General features: G+C 43.2%; 1 protein-coding gene across 14 annotated transcripts in view; it reads right to left on the bottom strand.

The window, feature by feature from the left end:
* Positions 1-21,178, bottom strand: part of LOC122549739 (uncharacterized) — a 68,725-nt gene that overhangs the window by 39,676 nt on the left and 7,871 nt on the right. For 5 of the 14 annotated variants that reach the window (XM_043689662.2, XM_087987027.1, XM_087987028.1 and 2 more), the window contains 5 exons: positions 16,508-16,609; positions 13,474-13,677; positions 11,937-12,170; positions 9,593-9,817; positions 908-1,192 (listed from right to left, as the gene is read on the bottom strand). In XM_043689662.2, the coding sequence (XP_043545597.2) occupies positions 908-1,192; positions 9,593-9,817; positions 11,937-12,170; positions 13,474-13,677; positions 16,508-16,609 (1,050 nt within the window). Of the gene's footprint in view, positions 1-907; positions 1,193-9,592; positions 9,818-11,936; positions 12,171-13,473; positions 13,678-16,507; positions 16,610-17,316; positions 17,601-21,178 lie in introns of those variants that run through there. The other 9 variants (XM_043689667.2, XM_087987030.1, XM_087987032.1 and 6 more) reach the window with 6 other exon arrangements.

The raw sequence follows: 21,178 nt of genomic DNA, 5'->3' as shown, positions 1-21,178 counted from the left end.
GTGATGTAGGAAGAAGAGCCACAGACCTTTTTTTAAATTGGTCTTGGGATATGGGTGTCACTAGCAAGGATTTTATTGCCCATTCTAAACTGCCCTTCAACTACGTGGCTTGCTAAGCCATTTCAGAGGGCAGTTAAAAGTCAGCCAAATTGCTGTGGGTCTGGAGTCACACTAGACCAGGTAAAGATGACACAGCTTTCCTTCCCTAAAAGGACATCAGTGAAGCAAATGGGTATTTCAGACAATCAGTGCACGGTCGTAAGTAGGCAATTAATTATTCTAATTATTAATTCTTTTAATTTTTCTTTTTACGGACTTTGAATTTCACCACCTGTCATGGTGGAATTCAAACCTACGTGCATAGAACATTAGTCTTGGACTCTAGATTACTACCCAAGTGATTTTTACCTCTTTGCCTTACCACGGATGTAATGAAACAAATACTAAATTTTGCACTTTATTTGAAAAGCTTCACCCATTCCGATTCAATTTAGAAAATGTGCAGATTTCCATAGAATCCCTACAACATGGAAACAGGCCATTTGGCCTAACAAGTCCACTCCAGCTCTCCAAGAAGCATCCCACCCAGACTCTTCTCCCCTCCCCTCCCCCCCCCCCCCAAAACCTATGCCTGGAACTGCACATGTCCTTTGGCTAATTCGTCTAACCTGCACATCCCTGAACACTGAGTAATTTTGCATGGCCTAATCTGCACATCTTTGAACTGTGGAAGGAAACCAGAACACCCAGAAGAAACCCATGCTGACACAGGGAGAATGTGAAAACACCATACAGACAGTCATGCTAGGATCGGAATTGAATCTGTGTCCCTGACGTTGTGAGGCAGCAGTGCTAACCACTACACCATGCCAGTGCGTAGAGTTGCACTGCATATTATACAACATACCCATCAAGGCATTCTTGATTGGAGATCTTCTTATTTTCAGCAGTTTCTTTAGCAACACCGCCTTCGCAAAGACTTCTTTCATCGCTGGAGAGATCATCTTTTAGGTCTGGTATATCTGACACCAACTCAGTAATTTGCACATTTGAATGAATGAGCTCTTCACTTGCTTGGCAATTCTTCACTTCCTCTATTCCACAATCAGATTGTTTATTTTCAAATGTCTTGGCTCTCTCTTCACCTTCATGCAAGACCGCCTCTGCCTGCTCATGCTCTTCTTGGAGACTACTGTTAAAATAAAGGCCAAAGATTATCAGAACACATAGTTGTTTCGTTTGTGTTTTCTAAGTGTATGACCATCTGGCTCAAAATGGTGGCTCAGGTTCGTGCCCATCATTGCTACACTCACTATCTTAGTTGAATGGTTGGATGAACATCATGCAACAAGTATATAAAGAAAAAACCATCTCCTCACCTAACAAGTGAAGAAAAATTTTTTAAACTTAGCACCGCACTCTGTCCAAATGTTCTATTGTTAATATTTTTCTTCTAAAGCAGGGTCAATAGCAAGTAGTGGTAAATTCTATGGACATGAGAAGGAGACACAAGAATATCCGATCGGCAGGAGAAAATGACAGGAAATAGGAAATAATAAACCGATGCCATCATGTCCTATTCAGTAGATCAAACATCCACTGTGGAGAAAGTGAGGTCTGCAGATGCTGGAGATCAGAGCTGGAAATGTGTTGCTGGAAAAGCGCAGCAGGTCAGGCAGCATCCAGGGAACAGGAGAATCGACATTTCGGGCATAAGCCCTTCTTCAGGAATGGGGAAAGTTTGTCCAGCAGGCTAAGATAAAAGGTAGGGAGGAGGGACTTGGGGGAGGGGCGTCGGAAATGTGATAGGTGGAAAGAGGTCAAGGTGAGGGTGATCGGTCAGACTGGGGTGGGGGCGGAGAGGTCGGGAAGAAGATCTCAGGTTAGGAAGGCGGTGCTGAATTTGATGGATTTGACTGAGACAGGGTGGGGGGAGGGGAAATGAGGAAACTGGTGAAATCCGAGTTCAACTCGGATTTCACCAGTTTCCTCATTTCCCCTCCCCCCACCCTGTCTCAGTCAAATCCATCAAATTCAGCACCGGCTTCCTAACCTGAGATCTTCTTCCCGACCTCTCCGCCCCCACCCCAGTCTGACCTATCACCCTCACCTTGACCTCTTTCCACCTATCACATTTCCGACGCCCCTCCCCCAAGTCCCTCCTCCCTACCTTTTATCTTAGCCTGCTGGACAAACTTTCCCCATTCCTGAAGAAGGGCTTATGCCCGAAACGTCGATTCTCCTGTTCCCTGGATGCTGCCTGACCTGCTGCGCTTTTCCAGCAACACATTTCCAGCAAACATCCACTGCATACAGCATACAGTACTGAGATAGTTGAATCATCGATAGTCACAGGTGAGGTGCCGGAAGACTGGAGGTTGGCTAACGCGGTGCCAGTTTAAGAAAGGTGGCAAGAACAAGCCAGGAAACTATAGACCAGTGAGCCTGACGTCAGTGGTGGGCAAGTTGGTGGAGGGAATCTATATGGACTTCAGTAAGGTGTTCAACAAGGTTCCCCATGGGACACTGGTTAGCGAGGTTAGATCTCATGGAATACAGGGAGAACTAGCTATTTGGATACAGAACTGGCTCAAAAGGTAGAAGAGAGAGGGTGGTGGTGGTGGAGGGTTGTTTTTCAGACTGGAGGCCTGTGACCAGTGGAGTGCCACTAGGATCAGTGCTAGGGGTCCACTACTGTTTGTCATTTACATAAATAATTTGGATGTGAGCATAAGAGGTACAGTTAGTAAGTTTGCAGATGACACCAAAATTGGATGTGTGGTGGGCAGCAAAGATCACCTCAGATTACAACAGAATCTTGATCAGATGGGCCAACGGGCTGAGAAGTGGCAAATGGAGTTTAATTTAGATAAATATGAGGTGCTACATTTTGGGAAATCAAATCTTAGCAGGACTTATACACTTAATGCTAAGGTCCTAGGGAGTGTTGAACAAAGACTTTGGAGTGCAGGTTCAAAGCTCTTTGAAAGTAGAGTCGCAGGTAGATAGGATAGTGAAGGTGGCGTTTGGTATGCTTTCTTTTATTGGTCAGAGTACTGAGTACAGGAGGTGGGTGGTCATGTTGCAGCTGTACAGGACATTGGGTAGACCACTGTAAGAATATGCGTGCAAATTCTGGTCTCCTTTCTATCAAAAAGATGTTGTGAAACTTGAAAAGGTTCAGAAAAGATTTACAAGGATGTTGCCAGGGTTGGAGGATTTGAGCTATATGGAGAGGTTGAATAGGCTAGGGCTGTTTACCTTGGAGTGTCGGAGGCTGAGGGGTGACCTTATAGAGGTTTATAAAATCACGAGGGGTCATGGATAGGATAAATAGACAAAGTCTTTTTCCTGGGGTGGTGTAGTCCAGAACTAGAGGGCATAGGTTTAGAGTGAGGGGGGAAAAGATATAAAAGAGACCTAAGGGGCAACTTTTTCACGCAGAGGGTGGTACGTGTATGGAATGAGCTTCCAGAGGAAGTGGTGGAGGCCAGTACAACTGCAACAATTTAAAAGGCATCTGGATGGGTATATGAATAGGAAGGGTTTGGAGGGATATGGACCAGGTGCTGGCAGATGGGACTAGATTGGGTTGGGATATCTGGTCGGCATGGACAGGTTGGAACGAAGGGTTTGTTTCCGTGCTGTACATCTCTTTGACTCTAAGAATTTCAAATGTTAAAACCTAATGACTCTTGCTTTATACTTGTCCATGATAACCCCATAGGGTGAACTAGTTGAGAGAGAAACAATAGGCCTTCACCAAACCCCTTTTGCAGATCTTGGAAGTACTTCATTGTCATTTCGTGGATGTAGTGTCACAGTTGAACAGGTAGGAAAGATCCCAATCAGGTAGGAACCAAAATTAATTTAGTTTTGCCAACAAAGCTTCAATCAAAAGCAAAAAGTTAAAGAACCATAAGCCAAATAACCAATTATGGACCAACCTTTTGAATGCCATCTTAACATTCTCCAAAATATTGAGCAAAAATTAATTTTAAAAAATGTGTCCTCACTTAAAGGCAGCATTGTACTTTTGAAAATCACAGCTTTAACTGAAAAGACTAAGTGAAGCATTGGTTCCTTTAAGAATCAACATCAAAACTAGAGTTAGGTTCTACAGCATTACACTTGTACCTTCTAAATTGAACTATAATACTTGAAATATCTAAATTCATAGAATGGTAAATGAAAGAACTGAAAATAAATGTAAAAATACCTATATAGAGTCAAAAAAGTGTTGAATTTTTCCTGGTGGGCATCCCACAGGCCAGAGGACGAGGGTGCCTGCTGAGCTGCAAGTTGTCAATGACTGTGTGGGCCAAGGGAGAAGCGGGGGGGGGGGGGAAACTGCTGAGTTACAAAGCTGCCGATGCCTCACAAACCAGGGAAGAAGTAGACTACTGCTGAGGCACTGACATCACTGACACTCTTGACCCAGGAGGAGAAGGGGCTGCTAAGTTCTGAAGTGGCTGGAATTGGGAGGGGCAGTGACTGCTATGTTGGCAGAACCACCTGGCAACTCCAGTTGGTGGCCTGGGATACGGTGGGTACTTATTCTAAGTCTCATTTAGCGATGCAGCAGTGGGAGTGGCTGCAAGTCACATCAAAATGGTGCCAATCGGGTCAGGTAATGTTCAGTAAATTACATCTTGTGATGAATCTTGTGCTGCTCAATGAAATTTCTGATCCTAATAATTTACCAATGTTAAGTCAAAACAATGCTAAACAGGCCCAGTTTAAATGCAGATTCCCTGTAGTAACATGTTGCCAAGTCTAGAAGAAAAGGTATCTTTTATATGTCATAACAGAGTTAGGAATGTTTATTTCTACCCCAGGTTTGCACCATTGCAAAACTCAAAGTTCAGTAATATATTAACATTAGGTCTGGAAACTCAAGTCTGCACTCAACTCCCAGTCTGCACATTTTAGTTGGAACATTTCAATCGAGAACAAAACCAGCATTTCAGAAGATGTCAACACTTAAGGCCTATTCTCATTTCAAGTGCCAGCAAATTCCTGCCAGAAAGGTTCAACAAAGTTGAATGAATGTATTGACAAGAAATTAAATATATTAAATTATCTGTGCATATAGCCTGCTAAACATAGTCGCAACACTAGTCTGGTTTGGCTTTTACTCTGTTAATGTAAAAGTCCAGACGCAAACTTCTGGGGCACCTTCTAACAAAATCAAAATTGTGATTAATCCTATTATGTCCATATTTGCCATAATGCAAAGAAAGAATGTTATCTTAGTAAACTGGGGAGAACTTGGATATACTTAAGACCCAAGACAGGTTACGCTGTAAAATATTTTTGTAAGAGTCAAAGGGATGTACAGCATGGAAACAGGCCCTTTTGTCCAATTCACCCATGCTAACCAGGAATCCTAAATTAATTAAATTCCATTTGCCAGCATTTGGCCCATATCCCTCTAAGCGCTTCCTATTCATATACCCATCCCGCTGCCTTTTAACTGCTGGAATTGTACCAGCCTCCACCACTTCCTCTGGCAGCTCATTCCATACATGCACTACCCTCTGAGTGAAAAGATTGCCCTTTAAACCTTGTCACTCTTACGCCTCTAGTTTTGAACTCCGCTACCCCAGGAAAAAGACCTTGTGTATTTACTCTATCCATGCACCTCATGCTTTTATAAACCTCTGTAAGGTCACTCTTCAGCCTCTGACACTCCAGGGAAAATAGCCCCAGCCTGATCAGTCTCTCCCTATAGCTTAAATCCTCCAACCCTGGCAACATCCTTGTAAATTTTTTCTGAAGTTTCACAGCATCCTTCCCATAGCAGGAGACCAGTATTGAACACAGTATTCCAGAAGTGGCATAACCAGTGTCCTGTACAGCCGCAACATGACCTTCCAACTCCTAAACTCATTTCACTGACCAACATAGGCAAACATACTAAATGTCTTCTTCACTGACCTATTTACCTGCATTTCCACTTTCAAGAAACTATGAACCTGTACTCCAAGGTCTCTTTGTTTGGCAACACTCTCCAGGACCCTACCATTAAGCCCTGCCTGATTTGTAGCATCTCATGTTTATCACTCCTCAGCCCATTGGCCTATTTGATCAAGGTCTTGTTATACTCTGAGGTAAAAACAATGACTGCAGATGCTGGAAACCAGATTCTGGATCAGTGGTGCTGGAAGAAGGGCTTTTGCCCGAAACGTCGATTTCGAAGCTCCTCGGATGCTGCCTGAATTGCTGTGCTCTTCCAGCACCACTGATCCAGAATATACTCTGAGGTAACCTTCTTCACTGTTGACTACACCAATAATTCTGGTGCCATCTGCAAACTTACTAACTAGAACTCCTGTATTCACATGCAAATCATTCAAGTGACAAAAAAGTGAACCAGCACCAATCTTAGAGCACATTGTTAGTCACAGGACTCCTCAACCCTCCATCAGCACCCTCTGTCTCCTACCTTTGTGCCAGTTACATATCCAAATGACTACTTCTCCCTTAGTTATTATTGTAAAAATTTGTTTGCGTCCGAACTTATGTCCTCTTTTACCTAGCCAAAGTGCTTCCTGACTGGCCCACTAAAAGGTTGTCAGCTTATCTGTCAAAGTATTTACTCTCCATTGTGATCAGCCATTTTTTCAATTAACTACAACACCACTGAGACACGAGACCTTGAGTGCATAGAACATAGAACATAGAACATAGAAGAATACAGCGCAGTACAGGCCCTTGGGCCCTCGATGTTGCGCCGATCCAAGCCCACCTAAACTACACTAACCCACTATCCTCCATATACCTATCCAATGCCCTCTTAAATGCCCATAAAGAGGGAGAGTCCACCACTGTTACTGGCAGGGCATTCCATGAACTAATGACTCGCTGAGTGAAGAACCTACCCCTAACATCAGTCCTATATCTACCCCCCCTTAATTTAAAGCTATGCCCCCTTGTAATACCCGACTCAATACGCGGGAAAAGGTTCATACTGTCGACCCTATCTAACCCCCTAATCATCTTGTACACCTCAATCAAGTCACCCCTAAACCTTCTTTTCTCTAGTGAAAACAGCCCCAAGTGCCTCAGTCTTTCCTCATACGATTTTCCTTCCATACCAGGCAACATCCTGGTAAACCTCCTCTGCACCCGTTCCAATGCCTCCACATCCTTCCTATAGTATGGCGACCAAAACTGCACACAATATTCCAGATGCGGCCGTACCAGAGTCTTATACAACTGCATCATGACCTCAGGACTCCGGAACTCAATTCCTCTACCAATAAAAGCCAGTACGCCATATGCCTTCCTCACCGCACTATTTACCTGGGTGGCAACTTTCAGAGATCTGTGTACATGGACACCAAGATCCCTCTGCTCATCCACACTACCAAGTATCCGACCATTAGCCCAGTACCCCATCTTTTTGTTATTCTTCCCAAAGTGAATTACCTCGCACTTAGCTACATTGAATTCCATGTGCCACCTTTCTGCCCAGCTCTGCAGCTTCTCTATATCCTGCTGTAACCTGCCACATGCTTCCTCACTGTCAACAACTCCTCCGACTTTCGTGTCATCCGCAAACTTGCTCACCCAACCTTCTAACCCCTCTTCCAGGTCATTTATAAAAATGACAAACAGCAATGGTCCCAAAACAGATCCTTGCGGAACACCGCTAGTGACGGCACTCCATGAAGAAACTTTGCCATCAACTACTACCCTCTGTCTTCTTCCATCCAGCCAATTCCTAATCCAAACCTCCAACTCACCCTCAATGCCATATCTCCGTATTTTCTGCAGTAGCCTACCATGGGGAACCTTATCAAACGCCTTACTAAAATCCATATATACCACATCTACCGCTTTCCCCTCATCAACCTCCTTCGTCACCTTTTCAAAGAATTCAATAAGGTTTGTGAGGCACGACTTGCCCTTCACAAAACCATGCTGACTATCCTTGATCACATTATTCCTATCTAGATGTGCATAAATCCTATCCCTTACAATTCTCTCTAAGACTTTGCCCACAACAGAAGTGAGACTCACCGGCCTATAGTTACTAGGGCTATCCCTACTCCCCTTTTTGAACAAGGGAACCACATTTGCTATCCTCCAGTCTTCTGGCACTACTCCTGTAGACAAAGAGGACATAAAAATCAAGGCCAATGGCTCTGCAATCTCCTCCCTTGCTTCCCAGAGAATCCTAGGATAAATGCCATCAGGCCCAGGGGACTTATCTATTTTCACCTTTTCCAGGATTTCCAACACCTCTTCTCTACATACCTCAAAGCCATCCATTCTACTTATTTGTGCCTCAGTATTCTCATCGACAACAATGCCCTGTTCCTGAGTGAATACTGAAGAAAAGTATTCATTCAGTGTCTCCCCAATCTCTTCCGCCTCCACACGCAACTTCCCCCTACTATCCTTGACTGGACCTATTCCTACCCTAGTCATTCTTTTATTCCTAACATACCTATAGAAAGCCTTAGGGTTTTCCCTAATCCTATCTACTAAGGACCTTTCATGTCCCCTCCTTGCTGCTTTTAGCTCTCTCTTCAGGTCCTTCCTGGCTACCCTATAACTCTCAATCGCCCCAATTGAACCTTCACGTCTCATCTTGAGATAGGCCGCCCTCTTCCATTTAACAAGGGATTCCAATTCCTTATTAAACCACGGCTCCCTCGCACGACCCTTTCCTACCTGCCTGACAGGTACATAATTATCAAGGACACTCAATAGTTGCCCCTTGAACAAGTTCCACATATCATTTACACTCTTGCCTTGGAGTCTACTTTTCCAAGCCACACATCCTAAGTCATGCCTCACCGCATCATAATTTCCCTTACCCCAGCTATAATTCTTGCCCTGTAGTACACACTTATCCCTCTCCATCACAAGTGTAAAAATCACCGAATTATGGTCACTATCCCCAAAGTGCTCACCTACCTCTAATTCTAACACCTGGCCTGGTTCGTTACCCAGAACCAAATCCAGTATGGCCTCACCTCTTGTTGGCCTGTCTACATATTGTGTCAGGAAACTCTCCTGCACACATTGAACAAACACTGACCCATCTAACGAACTTGAGCTATAGCTTTCCCAATCAATATCAGGAAAGTTAAAGTCCCCCATAACAACCACCCTATTACTGTCACTCATCTCCTGAATCACCTTCCCAATCCTTTCTTCAATGATTCTAGGACTATTAGGAGGCCTGTAAAAGACTCCTAACAGGGTGACCTCACCTTTCCTATTCCTAACCTCAGCCCAAACTACCTCAGATGGCAAGTCCTCATCCATCGTCCTTTCCACCGCTGTAATACTATCTTTGACAAGCAATGCCACACCTCCCCCTCTTTTACCCCCACCTCTAAACCTACTAAAACATTTAAATCCCGGAACCTGCAACAGCCAATCCTGTCCCTGTTCTAGCCATGTCTCCGTAATAGCCACAACATCGAAGTCCCAGGTACCAACCATTCAAAAATTAAAATCAGAACTACAATTCTTTAATCATCTCAGAAAACTTTTCTTGTGATTCAAGTTTATCCAGTATTAAAACAGCTTTTTGTCAAAAAGGAAACGCAAAAAAACAAAGAGAACTGACCTATCACTGCAGTTGCTGTCTTGAGAAAGTCTTGGTCTTTTTGCAGTGCTCATGGAATTGCCCATAATAGAGGTGCATGGCCCACCTACAGATTGTGTATGCAAGTTGTTCTGACATTTTTGTGACACAGTATCAACCAGCTCGTTGCTTTCATCACCTTGCACAGTTTTCGGCATTGCCTCAATGTCATCACATTTTTCCTCTCTTTCAGGTTTCTCAGAGGGGCTGCAGCAAGTTTTTAGAAACACTATGTAAATTGATTTAATGATAGGACAATCACAAAACCTTTTTGAAAGCTTCAATTGCTTTGTTACAAGTCAGTCAAAAAGTATAATACTTTCACTTACTGCCTTCTTCATTATTACACAAAATACGATGGGTCTATAAAATACAAAATGCCAAACCCCCCGAGGTATCCACTTTTTGTTAGTGGAAACTGCTCCATAGTTAGTTACTGTGATTTTCAGCCGTTTTCTTTTGTTTCATTCAATTGCACAGGTTGCTACAGTCAGTTTCTCTGCCTCCTTCCAAACTTTATGTGTAATGAAATCAAGATGGCTCAATTTTGATGTTTAGGCATTGCTGATTGCAGGTAGCAGAGTTCATAATATTAAGAAAAGAAACAGCATTACTCTTTATTTGGAAATCATTATGACAAACCAATTATGGGTCTTCTATTTGATGCTCGGAAGAACGAACTTCAAAGTGCTTTTTTTTTAAAATAGTGCCGAGGACAGCTTGGTAAGTTATTGAAACAACTAATCAAAGTTCATGAAATCTTGTCTAGGAATTAAAAGTCTCAAAAAAAAAACTAGTTTACTTCCACAAGACAGATCCATCAGCTAACTCTCAATTAATTAATATTTTGTTGGAGTATTGAGCATACAGTTTTATTGGTTATCAGACTTTCCACCGGTTTATTAAACTAAGCTTTTTGACTTCAAAGCGTTATTTGTATTTGAACTGAATCTACCATTTCACAGCTCTGACCCTGAGCAGCGTTGTCGCAAACTTTAAAATGGGCTCAGGTGATTAATTTCAGGGTCCAGATCTTCTGGTCAGTGATAAATCAGAAACTTTTACTACTGACTACTCGTGAAAATTAAACTTTTAATTTAAACATTGAAGTGACTGGACTTCCTCATGGAGCTGCAACACGGAGAAATGTGTGTGGGTAAGAAGAGGCAAATGCGTAGACGTCAGAGCTGCTTTTGAAGTAACTGAAGAAATTCATACACTTTCTTCAGGTTTACTACCCTAATATCTCAGAGCTGAAAATGTGTTGCTGGAAAAGCGCAGGTCAGGCAGCATCCAGGGAACAGGAGAATCGACGTTTCGGGCATAAGCCCTTCTTCAGGAATCTTTCAGGGGCTTATGCCTGAAACGTCGATTTTCCTGTTCCTTGGATGCTGCCTGACCTGCTGCGTTTTTCCAGCAACACATTTTCAGCTCTGATCTCCAGCATCTGCAGACCTCACTTTCTACCCTAATATCTCACCCCTGCTCACACTTGCCAACTGTTGGTGGAGTGGGGTTGGGGGTGGGAAGGCATGCAGAGGTGAAATGGTATCATGAACAGTGGCAAGAGTGGTTGAGAGCTGAGCTCGGGTTGCTAGGTTGCTGGAGCAATGGGGAAGGTGTTGGTGGGTAGATTTTGCAGTGCCAAATGGGGCTAGAGACATGCAGCAGTAAACACTGCCAGAACTATTATCGGACTGGGGTGTTTGGGGAGCTGGGACTGAAGGAGTCAGAAATGCAGGAGTCCTTGGACATTCCTGATTTAAAGTCCTGGGTTCCTGAAACTGGCTCTAGACCTGCCAAGAACAGTTCTAAATACTTCAGATAATCTACATGGTAAATATCATGCTGGCAGCCCTGGTTTCCATACGGAGTACGTTCACTGACTTTCATACAGGAATATCTGCGCCCATGTACTTCATTGACCTCATCATTAAATTATAAATCAGCCTCCAGGGTGCCCAACACAACTTTGAAATTAGCACTGAGTGCATTTACATTAGATGGACTTTAGCAGTTCAAGGTGGTGGCTCACCACAATCTTCTCAAGGAGAATTAGTTTAACCCACAAAGCCCACTTCCCATGAAAGAACAAAAAAAATTAATTATATGGATATAAAAATGATTATTAAAAAGCTTGCTTGAAATTTGTCCAATTACCACAGATAAACAAGATTTTATAGTCATTCTTTAGATGACTAGTTTATTGAAGCTAAATAAAAACTCAAGTGGCAATAATTACTTGATGTATTTTGTGATGGTTAGGAAGAATTGCAGATTTGGTGTATGCAGCAAACTGAGATCATTTACATAAAATTTACTTTACCTTATTCCTTCCCAAGAATTAGAATCAATTTGGTGATCTTCTGCACTTGTAATACCATTCAGAGTAGGTGCTGGTTTGAGTTCTTGTATAACATTGGTATCCTGAACTTCGCCTGCAAGTTTCTGAAGATTACTTTCACTTTCTATCTGCTGCGCATTGTGCAGAGAGTTATACTTCTCATCCTGTACAAATTCCAAGTTGGGCCCAGTCTCAGCTGAAGGTCGCAAAGAGAAACTTAAAAACAATTAGACAATAATCCTGATGATTCAGTTGACAATAATAGAACAGATTTTCTCATGCAACAGATTTCTTGAGATATTTTGAATGAATTTTCTTTTAAAGAGGTGTTGCTGTTGTTGGCCAATCTATAAGCCCAGAGTCAAAAAGTGTGGTGCGGGAAAAGCACAGCCAGTCAGGCAGCATCAGAGGAGCAGGAGAGTCGATGTTTCAAGCATATGCCCTTCATTCCTAATGAAGGGCTGATGCTCAAAATGTCAACTCTCCTCCTCCTCGGATGCTGCCTGACCAGCTGTACCTTTCTAGCACCACACATTTTGACAATGATCTCCAGCAACTGCAGTCCTCACTTTCTCCCAATCTATATCCCAAATTGGCTACATTTTAAAACATTTAGCAATGATGCAACAAAAACCCATATGACTATAAGATCTCTCTCAAATACAGTGCAGATAGAATTAGATCATAAAATGTCAAAGTAAATGTATTGTGTGGATATGAACACATAACACATGCAATTAATATCCATAATGGAGTGTTCAGATCCTAAACCTCAACAAGGGTTTCTATTCTTGCAGCTCAAGTAGCCAAAAGTCAAATATAGTTTTTATTAAAAGGACACCTGCAATAGGAACATTTCATTACTTATTCTCTCACCTCTTTACAAGCCTCCAAAGGGAGTGATGAAACAAACTCTGATGTGGTCTGAGCATTCATGACTGTCCAGAGCTTAGCTAAACTACTCAATGAATTAGAGCTGAAAAGTGTTGTAACAGAAAAATGTTTGAAGAGAAACCAAAAAGCTGACCAATTAACTAATTCCCCAGAGCAGATGTGGTCATGCTGCTGTTGTAATTTACTGATTAAGTTTGCCTTCCAAGTTCTGACAATAACAAAGATACCTGTTATATCAGACTGCTTTTAGGCAAATGTGATGAGTTACTTTCCATTAGGGCGTTGATTTTTAAACAAGTCAAGATTTAAATTCACTCCATGAATTTAAATCTTAGGTCAGATTAAAAAGTTTAAGCTGTAGAATTTCTGACCTTCAGCAAACCGAAAGTGCAATGCTCTCTTTATAGTCTCACGTGCCCACAGTCTTTTAAAAATTAATGAAATGATGCATTCCAGATTAACACATGAAGTATCATCTTCAAATACTTCAAAACATATGTGTTTATTCAACAACCTTTTTGTTCAGTTTTGTTTGGTTCTTATCTTCTCTCCCTGTTCCCCCCAAAACAACTCCTGCCCTTAGACAAGTAGCTTAGACATTCAACCGGAACAAAATTCCACTTACTTTACATTTTGCAGTGTTTCAACATTAAAGCAAAGATCTTCAGTTCTACCGAGTATAGATGGTGTATTTAGTTCTGAAGCTACAATACTTCTCTGCACTGCACAAGCTTGTTCTTGGTAACTGTTTTTTAATTGTTGTATGTTGGTGCCATATTCTTCACTTTCAAGGTCTGCTTCAATTGCAACTGAAGACTGTGGGGAGAAACTTTTAAAAAAAAGTGTACTGTTGTAGAGCCGTTAACACAGACCACATTCCTTAAACAAATGCAGCAGACTGTCTTGGATAGGTGCTAAAGATTCATTAAGGACTGTAATGTAAGAAATACAATCAAAATAATACCTGTTTTAATTCCACATCCCTTGCACATTTAGATTCAAAGGAATTCAAATCTATCCAGATTCCTCCATCTTATTCTTGCACATCCACATCCAGCTAGCTTAAATTCTTTCCCTCTCAATAATGCTACCCAAATATCAATATTAGTTTATAGATTTGGCATTTGTGTCAGCATACCAATTATACCACAGCACGTTTCTGAAAGACTGTAGGTTGACACTTGAATGCACACTAAAAACTGGATGCAGATGAGATTTTGAAAATTCTCATATTCTTCACTATTCATAATTTTAGGAGGAGCTTTCGGAATCCATGTGGAGCATCAATGAGTGTCAGCACATCAATGAACCGATAAATTGAACGTGGCGTACATCAGTGTATGGGCACAGATAAGAACATTTAAAAAGTAGAACTCCCCTTGCTGAAAAATGCACATATGAATCCTGGCAACAGGAGGATCTGACTCAGAGGTGGCTCCCTCTATTGGTCAAACATGATATATACTATATCGTAATTAGGATCAGCCAGAGACCATTCAGCCCCTCATCTAATCAGTAAGATTATGACTGATCTGATCAAGGCCTCAACTCCACATTCCTGCCTCCCTCAATAACAACCGACTCTCTTGTTAGTCAAGTGTCGACCTTCCTCTGATTAAAAGTATTCAATGACTTCACCTCCACCATTGTATGTAGAGGAATGCTTCACACATGATAACCCTCAGTAAGAAAACGTACATACTCAAACTTTGCCTAAATTGGACATCCTTTAATTTTAAATGGTCCCCTAATCACCTTACCATACATCAAAGTAGTTTCAGAAATGACAGCCAGACTACTAAGACTCCTCAGAATCCTAGTAGCACACAAACCCACCAACACTCAAACAAAAACTAACAAACTTAAAAGACCCAGTACAACTCATGGACAAAACAAACAGCATCTAAAAATTCCATGCAAGGACTGCCACAAACACTACGTAGGACAAACAGGAAGAAAGTTAGCCACCAGGATACACGAACACCAGCTAGCCACAAAAAGACACGACCCTCTCTCCCTTGTAGCCCTACACATGGATGAAAAAAAAACACAATTCGACTGGGACAACACATCTATCCTGGGACAGGCTAAGCAAAGACATGCCAGGGAATTCCTAGAGGCCTGGCACTCCAACCACAACGATCTAGACACCACCTACCAACCTCTCAGAAAACAAACAGGAAATGACATCACCACTAACCCCAGGAAACCCATCCAGGACAAACATATAAATAGAAAGCAGGAGACAACAGCTTCGCTTCACTTGGAAGTCGCCACTGATGAGGTTACCTAGCCAGGTAATGAAATGTCTGGATATCAAACCTACAGCTCAGCGAGCAAAGCTACACCCTAAATCTCAACCTGAGCTACAAACCTTCACAAACCTTGCAAAAAAGGTCCCCTAGTTCCAATCTCTTCCACAGGAAGAAAAGATCCTTTCAGTATTCAACCTGTGAAATACTTCAGAATCCTATGTTATGATCTCATGGAAAGATATCTTCAAAGTATGCAAGCCCACCCTGTACATCCTTTCCTCGCCAGATAACTCCCTCCCCATACCAGATATCAACTGAGTCAATTTCTCTGAACTGCTTTAATGCATTTGGATGTTTTCTTAGATAATGAAACCAAAATATATACAGTACTCCAATGTTCAATACTGCCATAACAAAACTACTTTTGCCAACCATTCACCATGCAATAAATTACAACTTACTGATCATCTTTCTGATCAGTTGGTGTACTTCATAGTAATTTTTTTTGAGATTCATAGATCAGGACATTCACATCCTCTGCACCTCTGATTACTGCAATTTTCCACCATTAAATAATGACCTAGGTTTTCCAATGAGGATTAGAAACTTTTTTGCTCAAATCCACCTTTGAAATGGAGTTATTAAAGTAATTCTTTTTACTTGACATGTTAGTTATGAAATCCGCCATTACTGCCTACTCTTCTTACCGCCTACCACAAACCTACCTTCATTGGACAATATATGCATTGAGATCCCTACAGATCCACACAATACAAGGCTGGCGTTATCAGAAGCTTCATAAATAGAGTTAAAGCCATTTTTCACTGTACAAGCTTGATGCTGAAATAGAGCACATCAAAGCCATCCTGAGAGATAACGGCTATCCTGATTAGAGAATTTCTCCCTGTAAACAGCGCTAATGGGCCTAAGATCACCACTTTTGGTCCTGAAAAATACCCTATCTACCGGAGACAAAAGTCTCTCAAAACATCAGCAACTGATGAATAGAATGCTGCCATCAAATCAAAAAGACTTTCTGCCAATTGTGCAAATTAGTAATGTGATTTATGAAGTTCAATGCCAGTGTGATCCTGGGTACGTATGATGTGTCCCTTAAAGACTAGCAGATTGTATCAAACAGCAGGTCACTTCAATTGTCTGCAACAGGGGAGATATTGACTGTACTCAATCAGCCCATGCTTGCAAAAATCTAAACAGTGTCCAACATTAGATGGGATTCTGCAATTGGATAAAATTTGTTAAGTGCTCCTGATACTGCTCAGAATGCAGATGACAACCAACTTCAGACCGTTAGTCAACAAAGAACACAGCAATGGTACAGGCCCTTTGGCGTTCCAAGCTGCAACAACATATTTTGCCCTTCCAGGATCTGTCTTGACTTACAGGTTTTGTCTCCCACTATTCCTTTCCTCTTCATATATTCGTCCAGGTGCTTCTTGGATGCTGCTGTTGTGTCTACTTTCACCAGCACTCTGGGAGAACGTTCTAGGAATAACCACATATTAGTTAAGAGTTCTTTAATGAAGTGACCAGGAAGGTTGACGAGGGAAGGGCAGTAGACATAGTCTACATGAATTTCAGTAAGGCCTGTGATAAGGTTCCACATGGTAGGCTGCTCTGGAAGGTTAAGTCGCATGGAATGCAGGGCGAGCTGGCAAATTGGCTTGATGTTAGGAAGCAGAGGGTAATAGTGGAAAGATGCTTGTCGGACTGGAGACCTGTGACTAGTGGAGTGCCTCAGGGATTGGCGCTGTTTGTAATCTGTATCAATGATTTGGGTGAGAATGTACAAGGCATGATTAGTAAGCTTGCTGATGACACTAAAATATGCGGTATTCTGGACAGAGAGGAAGGTTATAAGAAATTGCAGCAGGACCTCAATCAGCTGAGGAAATGGGCCGAGGAATGGCAAATGGAGTTTAACATAGAGGAGTGCGAGGTCTTGCATTTTGGAAAGTCAAATCAAGGGTTTCATGGTGAAAGATAAGGCCTTAAGGAGTGCAGTGGAACAGAGGGATCTTAGACTTCAAGTTCACAGTTCTCTGAAAGTGGAGTCACAGGTAGACAGGGCAGTGAAGGAGGCTTTTGGCATACTGGCCTTCATCAGTCAGAGCATAGAGGTCGGGAAGTTATGTTGCAGTTATGGGGGCTGGTGATGCTACACTTGGAGTATTGTGTTCAGTTTTGGTCACCTTGTTATAGGAAGGATTAGTGGTGCTGGAAGAGCACAGCAGTTCAGGCAGCATCCAAGGAGCTTCGAAATCGACGTTCCGTGCAAAAGCCCTTCATCAGGAATACATGTGCCTACCAAAGGGGTAGCCATGGGCACACGTATGGGCCCCAGCTATGCCTGTCTCTTTGTTGGCTACATAGAGCAGCTGATCTTCCATAATTACACCGGCACCACTCCCCACCTCTTCCTCCGCTACATTGATGACTGCATTGGCGCCACCTCGTGCTCCCGCAAGGAGGCTGAGCAATTCATCAACTTCACCAACACATTCCACCCTGACCTTAAATTTACCTGGACCATCTCTGACACCTCCCTCCCCTTCCTGGACCTCTCCATCTCCATTAATGACGACCGACTTGACACCGACATTTTTTACAAACCCACCGACTCCCACAGCTACCTGGATTACACCTCTTCCCACCCTACCTCTTGCAAAAATGCCATCCCGTATTCTCAATTCCTCAGTCTCCGCCGGATCTGCTTCCAGGAGGACCAGTGCCACCACAGAACACACCAGATGGCCTCCTTCTTTAGAGACTGCAATTTCCCTTCCCACGTGGTTAAAGATGCCCTCCAACGCATCTCGTCTACATCCCACACCTCCGCCCTCAGACCCCACCCCTCCAACCGTAACAAGGACAGAATGCCCCTGGTGCTCACCTTCCACCCTACCAACCTTCGCATAAACCAAATCATCCGCCGACATTTCCGCCACCTCCAAACAGACCCCACCACCAGGGATATATTTCCCTCCCCACCCCTTTCCGCCTTCCGCAAAGACCGTTCCCTCCGTGACTACCTGGTCAGGTCCACGCCCCCCTACAACCCACTCTCCCATCCTGGCACTTTCCCCTGCCACCGCAGCAACTGTAAAACCTGCGCCCACACCTCCTCCCTCACCTCTATCCAAGCCCCTAAAGGAGCCTTCCACATCCATCAAAGTTTTACGTGCACATCCACTAATATCATTTATTGTATCCATTGCTCCCCATGCGGTCTCCTCTATATTGGGTAGACTGGGCGCTTCCTAGCAGAGCGCTTTAGGGAACATCTCCGGGACACCCGCACCAATCAACCACACCGCCCCGTGGCCCAACATTTCAACTCCCCCTCCCACTCTGCCGAGGACATGGAGGTCCTGGGCCTCTTCCACCGCCGCTCCCTCACCACCAGACGCCTGGAGGAAGAACGCCTCATCTTCCGCCTCGGAACACTTCAACCCCAGGGCATCAATGTGGATTTCAACAGTTTCCTCATTTCCCCTTCCCCCACTTCACCCTAGTTATAAACTTCCAGCTCAGCACTGTCCCCATGACTTGTTCGCACATGTCCTACCTGCCTATCTCCTTTTCCACCTATCCACTCCACCCTCTCCTCCCTGACCTATCACCTTCATCCCCTCTCCCACTCACCCATTGTACTCTATGCTACTTTCTCCACACCCCCACCCTCCTCTAGCTTATCTCTCCACGCTCCAGGCTCACTGCCTTTATTCCTGATGAAGGGCTTTTGCTCGAAACGTCGGTTTTGAAGCTCCTTGGATGCTGCCTGAACTGCTGTGCTCTTCCAGCACCACTATTCCAGAATCTGGTTTCCAGCATCTGCAGTCATTGTTTTTACCTTGTTATAGGAAGGATGCTATTAAACAGGAAAAAGTGCAGAAGAAATTTACAAAGATGTTGCCTGGACTCAATGGTCTGAATTATAGGGAATGATTGGGCAAGATAGGACCTATTTCTTTAGAGCGTAGGAGACTGAGGGGGGGGAATTTTATAGAAGTGTATAAGATCATGAGAGGCATGATTAGGGTAAATGCACTCAGTCTTATTCCCAGAGTTGGGGAATAAAGGATCCTCTGGCATCAGTTTAAGGTTAGAGAGGAAAGAATAAAAGGGAACTTTTTTTTGCACAGAGGGTGGTACGCATATAGAATGAGCTGCCAGCAGAAGTGTTTGAAGCTGGTACACTAACAACATTTAAAAGGCATTTGAACAAATACATCGATAGGAAAGGTTTAGAAGGATATGGGCCAAGTGCAGGGAATTGGGGTTGGCCTGGACGGACATTTTGGTCGGCATGGATCAGTTTGGGCCAAAGGGCCTATCACCATGTTGTAGGATTCTCTGACTCTTAGTGCATAGTCCACCCCATGACTGGGGTCTTTTGAAGATTCCCCACATTTAGCTAACTCCCTTTTTCGTGAACAGGGACAAAGCATTTCAATCCGCCAGTATTATTACCACCCATGCCCATGAGCCATTAGAAGGCTATGACCATAACCTCAACATAACCTTGAGACTGGGTGTCTTTTCTATTTCTCGTAGATAACTAAATCTAGGTACACAATCTGCACTGTAAATTCTGGAAACAAATACACATGTTGGGGAAATATTTGAGAGTGAAATGCTAAGTTACAGTTTGATCAATGGACATATTTCAGTTTAATTTTGAGGGTGACTTTTTTTTAAAATAGTCATTGGGTCATAGAATTATAAAACAAAGGCCCTTCACCCTATTATTGAGTCACAGACGTATAGCATGGAAACAGACCACTCTGAGTCAATGAAATATGGTGTTGGAAAAAGCACAGCAGATCAAGCAACGTCTGAGGACCAGGAGAGTCAATGTTTCAGGGAGAACCCTTCATCAGGACTGGGAAGGGGGAAGGGGCGGAGATATAAATGGGGGGGTGGGGGTGGGAGAGTGGGGCAGAGAGAAAGGGTTGTGAGACAGCGATAGGTCCACCTCGTCCATGCTGACCACATATCCACACATGACCCATATCCCTTCTTATTCATATAGCCATCCAGGTTCCTTTTAAATGTTGCAATTGTACCAGCCTCCACTACTTCCTCTTGCAACTCATTTCACATGCACAACCCTGAATATGTTGCTCCTCAGGTCCCTTTTAAATTTTTCTCCTCTCACTTTGAACTTATGTGCTCTAGATTTGGGCACCCCTACCCTGGGGAAGAAAATCTTGGCTGTTCACCATATTGATGCCGCTCATAGTGTCATTCCTCAGCCTCGAACCTAGGGAAAATAACCCCAGCCTATTCAGCCTCTCCCTGTAGCTCAACCCTCCAACCCTGGCAACATCTTTTCTGAACCCTTTTATGTTTCACAGCATCTGTCCAATAGCAGGGATACCAGAACTGCTTTCAGTGTTCCAAAATTTGACCTCCCAATTCCTAGATCAATGCACTGACCAATGAAGGCAAGCATACCAAATGCCGCCTTCACTATCCTGTCTACCTGCAACTCCAATTTCAAGGAACTATGAATCTGCACTCCATGGTCTCTTTGTTCTGCAACACTCTCCAGGATCTTAGCATTAAGTGTACAAGTCCTGCCCTGATTTGCCTTTCCAAAATGCAGCACCTCACATTTATCTAAATTAAGCTCCATCTCTCATCCTCAGCTGACCTGCTAGTCCTAATCAAGGTCCTGTTGTACTTTGATATAAGCTGTCCACTACTCCATTAATTTTGGTGTCACCTGCAAACTTACAAACCATATCTCCTATGTGCATGCCAAATCAATTATGTAAGTGACAAAAAGCAGTGGACCCAGCACCAATCTTTGCGGCACCCTGCTAGTCACTGGCCTCTATGTGAAAAGCAACCATCCACCACCAACCTCCGTCACCTACCGTCGAGCCAGTTCTGCGTCAAAATGGTTAGTTCTCCTTGCATTCCATGTGATCTAGCCTTGTTAGATTACTACATGGAGCCTCAAACACCTTACTAAAAGTCCATACAGATTATGTCCACCAGTCCGCCCTCATCAATCTAGTTAGAGAGACACGATTTCCCATGCAC

Source organism: Chiloscyllium plagiosum, unplaced genomic scaffold (genome assembly GCF_037043375.1).
Source record: "Chiloscyllium plagiosum isolate Xiang-an unplaced genomic scaffold, Cpla_swu_hap1 HiC_scaffold_5, whole genome shotgun sequence".
NCBI lineage: Eukaryota > Metazoa > Chordata > Chondrichthyes > Orectolobiformes > Hemiscylliidae > Chiloscyllium > Chiloscyllium plagiosum.
The sequence above is the reverse complement of the archived record's forward strand: the minus strand, read 5'-3'. Positions and strand labels throughout refer to the sequence as shown.